Source organism: Penaeus monodon, chromosome 21 (assembly GCF_015228065.2).
Source record: "Penaeus monodon isolate SGIC_2016 chromosome 21, NSTDA_Pmon_1, whole genome shotgun sequence".
NCBI classification, from domain to species: domain Eukaryota; kingdom Metazoa; phylum Arthropoda; class Malacostraca; order Decapoda; family Penaeidae; genus Penaeus; species Penaeus monodon.
Genome location: NC_051406.1, coordinates 40498106 through 40504600, shown reverse-complemented (window position 1 = coordinate 40504600; position 6495 = coordinate 40498106). Strand labels below are relative to the sequence as shown.

Below are 6495 nucleotides of genomic sequence, written 5' to 3'. Positions count from 1 at the left end.
CTGCCTCTTGTGTAAATAATGATGAAATCTCTGTAATCTGGCCATTTTTAACATTCTAGTTTTATAAAATAGGAACTGTCCTTATTTCAAAATGGAACAAAATATGCTTCTGTAATTTTCTTTTATTTCTAAATAAAAAGGATTACTTAAAAAAAAACACAGTCACCTCATCAGTTTATATACAACCTTTACAGTTCCTGAACACAGTAAGTACTTACAAAATATATACAAAGACTAATACATATACATATAAATTACAAACAATATATACAAAACATACAAATCATATGTCTTTTCTATTAATAAAAACAAAGCCTAAAACATGTACATAGAACTGTGTTTGACACTGAGGTTTTTATATATATAGTTTAAAAATCAAAATGTATTTCATTTTTTCAGGATTTCTTTATTCTACTAGCAAATCTTTTTAATTTATAAATAAAAGCACTGGATAACAGGAGACGAAAAGGTTTTACTGTAATTATCAAGTTAACGCTGTGGGATGGCAAACACTTGATTGCATGGGTGGGACACTAAATACAAAAAAGACCATACAATTACTGTATCAAACTGTTGTTTATAGTAGCTTAAAATATAAGATTTTAAGGCTTTGAGCTAACAAAAAAATATGAGGACAAAGAGCAAGGAAGAAGACACAGTATGTCCTCATATATATCACAAACTTTCTGTAGCTTTTATGGCCTAACAGCATAAAACTTAAAATGATGTATCACATCACATTACTTTCCATGATAGTAATTGCACATATACAACAAAATACATAAATGGACAATAGCACTAATACTGTACTAAATAATTATTACCTAGATTTCTTGAAGTGGATTTTAAAAATACTTAGGGAAAATCACAGGAGTATGGATGTGATTCCCTTAAAAACCCATGAGGAAGATCACAGTAGTATGTAAAGTGTCAGTGATTCCCCTTTAAATATAAAGGAGAAGAATTCACAGCAGTATGTAATGTAAGTAATCTGTGGTTCTCCTCAAAGCCTCCCAGGAAAATCATTGAGGATGTAGGATAAGTCATCCTTGATTCTCCACTAAAAAGCTTTGAGGAAAATCCCAAACACATGTTGGATAAGTAGTGTGTGATTCCTCATAAAACATGTATGGAAGAATCACAGTCTTCTGCATTCTGTGATTCCCCCACTAAACCTATGTCTAAATAACCTGAATGTGGCAGAGCAGGGAGGAGAATGTTCCACTGAAGGACGGGATGCTTTTCAGAGATAATTTCAGACTAGATTTAGCCTTCTTCATACACTCTTAAGGGCAAAGGAGTCCTAGTGATGAACATACAGTAATTCATTAGTTTTGTTAATCATTCATATATGAACCTAATGTCCAACATAATTTGATCTCAAATACCATTTTGCATAAATCTGGAAAGGTAATGTGATACAATCTGGAACCATATCAAAATTAAAATGTATATAACTTTGCCAGTGCCTTTGTTTGCAGCTGGTCGTTATTATCTGGTCATTATTTTTTTTCCCCAATGAATGCGCTTTTCAGTTATATATATATAAAAAAATCTGTTTTTATCTTTTCTACATAATTTCACTAATAAAAAGGAAGTAATAATGACAAGACAAAGGCAATGATAAAACTGCACTATTAGTATAAAGGAAACACTGCCATGATAACACACAAAGAGTTCAACCCTGAGACTTCCTAAAAATTCATCTTCACAGTCTTATCTCTGGCTTTTGTTTTCCATTCATCACCAGTAACTGCTTTTAAAAATATATGCTCTAAAGTAATGTAAACCTTCTATTTTCTCTTTCCTATTATATACTCTCATGACACTTGTAAAGCCCTTAAATAAAAAAAGCTGTACATTTTATATTTGGCAAACTGTTATGCAGCTCATTCTTAAATTATTTGACCACACAAAGCTCAGAATGAATATTTAATGAAATGCACAAGTGTACAGTGGTTTACTTAAACATTTTCAGCTAGAAAAGCAATTCAGAGTCAAGAATGTAGATCATCAAAACATAAATTTTGAACATGAGTAGGATGTAATAATGTTAAATGATCTATGGAATAAATATTTTCATTACATGACTTCTATAAAAAAAAAGTATATTTTTTAGGCATATCTTCTTCACATGACAATATTTCCAAAACCACAAAACCACTAATATATTCATGATCCCTACCTTTATATTTAACATAGTCTTTACTTTATCATAAGCTTTTGTGATTGTCTTGCTGCTTTTACAAAAAAATGTATGCTAAATTCTTGACAAGGAAAAAAAAAATACATTACACTAAAAAGTAATGTAATTAATAATTGCCCTTATTCAAATTAAGAAAATATATGTATGGCTTTTCTGCTTTCAGAATTTCTTGCAAATCATCAATGAAATAGCAAAGTAGGAAAATAAAGAACTAAATTAAAAAGATGAGAGAAAAATAGTGTATCTTTAGGTCTGTGGATTTTGTTTGTGGGAAAAAAAAGCAAAATTTTCACTCTTGAAAGTGACCTTATTATCAAATGTAATTACAGTTCTTTCTATATGCCATGACTATAAACTTGATACTGTATCAAGTTTATTTTAGAACCAAAGCACTGTGTTTTCTTAAGTATTGTTAAGATGGAGAAAACGAAGATTGATATTGTAGTTAAAGATATTCTTGATAATTATTCATTTAACTTAACCATTTTCTATTCATAGTTCCTCCCTCTTGTAACAAAAATTACAAGTTTTTTACATAATTATCACAGACAATTAAGAATACATATAAAAAAAAATCCATCTATTATATTCACAAAAAACATGATCTTATTATCATAAATAAGTGAATGCATATCACATCTCTCTGTGACTTTTTCAGTATCATTTCAAAAGGACAAGGAATTCAAAGAGGCCACATCAATAAGGTAACAGGCATGAACTAATGTTGACAACCTCATGTGAGAAAAATATAATAGCTTCACTTCAAGGACCTGGTTTGCAACAGAACATTAAAGTAACACTTGAGCATATGTTCTAAGGTTTTGTGTCTGTTACCTATTTAACCAGCTGCTAAATTACCGCTTCAGTATGTAACACTTTGCGCTTAGCAAATCAGTTCTCTTCCAAAACCTCTATTGTACATTTGTGAGGTATTCTGATGCACAAAAAATTCTTGTGCATAGCTGTCTACAATTTAAAGGAAATCTGCAGACTACATTATCACCTAATAATTATCACAGCGCACAATAACTGTTCCTTTTTCAGGCACCAGCATCAGGTTGCAGGCTCCTAATATGTACAGATCAGCACAACATTTCTAAGTTCGCAAAGTTGATTTCCTAATGAAGAGTTGAGATATATATGACCACTTCACTCTCTACTGAGCCTGTTAACATTGCCTCTGATTTCCCTTGTTTCGTGACCTTATGAAGTTACGTGACGATACGTCTGGATTTCATTTACCAAAGAATTTTATTTATTACATAGACCTAATGCATAAGCAAATCCATAGGATTTGCTGATGTTAAAAGAAGAGAAACAGACATAACCTCAAAATCTAAAGCATATATAATAGTGATATATTTACAAAAAATAAATCACTTCCTAATGGCAAGAAAACCACTAAACAGTGAATAAAAATGAAGAGTGAAATTAAAAGGGCTTAAAGAATGGCATTTTTACAAATGTAATGCACTACATTCAAAATGGATGGAATGATGAGGATATGCAAAAATATCATGGGAATGTGAGAAATAATGATGATAACACTAATGCTACAGTGAACAAGAGTGATCCCATACAAAAGATGATGTCCAACATTTCATGAGAATCATTCTAAAGTGAAATGACAAATAATACTGCCTGACCAATTGCTTCTTCTGCAACTCACGCATAACTTTCCAACTGCTAGAATATCTATCACCTGTTCTAGCACTAGACGTCATTCTATGCTTTCATATCCATTTATGAAACATTACATTATAAATCACAATTACTTTTTTTTTCTTTTTACTTACAATGAAAGTACAATATGCTATACTGTACATACATATCAAAGATACTATACCTAATGGTTGTAACAGTTATGACATGGTATATGAAGTGGTTTAAAGGGAATGAATGAAAAAAAAACTAGATACAATAAACTACTGGATCTATGGTCAGAATCTCAATGAATAATAGATGTACATTTGGAACATATGACACAAAATAGGAAGTACTATTAATGACTGTAGGACTTGCAAGTTAGTGCCTTTGCATAACAGCTGATCTCGATAATAATCAGCTGATGGGGGAGGCTCTGTCCCTCTCTTGCAGACCATGTCATCCTCCTGCAAAATGGAAACAAATTTAGTAATAGTTACAAATTCTTGCTGTTCATCTACATTTTTTTTTTTTGCCAAAGAGAGGCTTCTGTCACACAGAAAGTGAACGAGTGTCTCAGAGAATTATTGCATTTAATAGTCCTCCATAAATCAACAGCAGATTATTTCTTACCTCACAAATTTCTTCACAAGGAGGACATATGATGGCACCTTCATGCAGCCACCCATTTTGGAAGATGGATATTGTTATGACCTGAAATTATAGAAAGTGTAATGCATTTGTTACTGCTTTTTAACAATGTGTGTATGGAGCAGCCAATTCAGTACTATTTTTCAAATGATCTATAAAGAGTAATAAAATGTTACTTTGTAGTGCAGCATATTAATCAGCATGACAAAAGTGAGCTATTTATTAAAATAAACGATGTTGAATGCCGTAGCTATAAAGGGTGAAATTGAGGTTCAGCTACACAAAATTCATTACCCCCATGTCAACATACCTGATTTGCATGATAGCACGTGTAAGTATGATTTGCAACGATGATGTGTAATCTGCCATCAACACACATGTACTGATAGCAACCAGAACCCCAGTGCTGCCACTGACGTATGCTATAACACTTCCGTTCTGTCCACTCTTTCTGCTGGTTGAAACATTTACTATCCCTTGTGTAAGACTCTAAAGCAAAGTTTCTCTCTGGATCTGGAAGTCAAAATAATGAAATGTTATAAAATTCATCCTGTAAATGATAGAATTGGAGCATAAACACAAAAATAACAGCCCTACAAACTCACATCTTAAAAAACATGAAAATCTTTGCAATTAGTCCTACAGATCATTCAGTCTCTTCATTCTCATAGCCATACCAAACAACTGATTTTTTTTCAGCACAAACCTGGACTGTTTTCACCAAACTGGCAGTGAGATCCTCGGATAATAACGTCCTTGCTCTTCCATGTGAACTCCTGGATGTAAGGGCAGTAGTCGGCCAGAGCCACTGAGCCTCCATAATGACCCACTTTATGCAAGGGTACGTGTGGGATTGCACCAAAGTTCTTGGGATCAAGAAGAAAAAGTTGCTTTTATTATTTGATTAACTACATAAAAGTACAGCAATAATACTAGCAATTTTTCATATAAATAATTCTTAGAATGTCTTTTAATAATAAACCATATAGTCTTATTATTGCATGACTTTCAAATGGTGGTGCAGAAAACTTTTCAGATTGATTAATTAGAACTGAAATTTAACATTACTCACAGTAAATCATGAAATTATTAAGTTATTACTAACCTGATAATGTGGTGGTAACTGATTTTTATGTTCTATCAAGTTGCATAAAGCAACTGAGCTTCTGTCTTCAGTGCAATCTGTCTCCAGTGGATCCCTTTTGACTTTGTTGCAAAAAGGATGTATGCTTTTCCCCCTGTTTGAGGAAAAAATATTTGATTTAAACTTAACCTTTATTCAAATCAATAAAATTACCAAGTGCATATTATAATATCATGAAATAACACCTCATTTACAAACTAGTAAAAATAAAATCTTTGACTTTCCATTGAAGTTTTCACTGAAATGTCACTAACATGCACACTTACACACATAGCTTATTCTCAAAACAAAAAGAAAAGAAAAGAAAAACTCAACCCACTTCTTAGTTTGTTCTTCCATGTACTCTTTGCAACTACTCATTGCAAAGGTGCAGCCGAGGTGCCGCCCCCACTTGAGAGGCTGAGCAAGGTGGTAGTTTGCTCTATACCACCCCGTGTCTTCCATCAGAGCAAGTGTGATTCTTGAATAGACTGGATTCTGAGTGTGTGTACCCGTCATTGCTTCATTCTGTGGAGAATAAAGGGTGGGTAAATTATAAAAACTTTTACTACAAAGTTCATAATGGTTATTTCTATACTCTCCTTTTTCCTATTTTGAAAGAAGTAATTGCAAAATGTGTTAGAGATTACCTATCATGTATCTATCAGAATCTAGTTTTCTATCTGTTGTAACAATACTTCCTTAAGCAAAACAATATAACAAAAACACTAAATGTAGTAGTAATCTTACACTCAGTCATCTCTTTAAACATGTAGGGCATATGAAACGGCCACAAAACTTTGATCCTGATGACAAGTAGCTCCATTATAAACTCGAATAATGCCATTATACTACAAAATGCATGATAATT

At 32.3% G+C, this 6495-nt stretch overlaps 1 protein-coding gene across 1 annotated transcript in view; it reads right to left on the bottom strand.

The window, feature by feature from the left end:
• Nucleotides 1–161: 161 nt before the first annotated feature.
• Nucleotides 162–6495, bottom strand: part of LOC119586489 (leishmanolysin-like peptidase) — a gene marked incomplete at its 5' end in the record, with an annotated part of 14738 nt that continues 8404 nt past the window's right edge. Inside the window, 6 exon segments of the mRNA XM_037935227.1 lie at nt 162–4317; nt 4484–4564; nt 4812–5014; nt 5208–5367; nt 5607–5739; nt 5965–6152. Of these exon segments, the coding sequence (XP_037791155.1) occupies nt 4147–4317; nt 4484–4564; nt 4812–5014; nt 5208–5367; nt 5607–5739; nt 5965–6152 (936 nt within the window).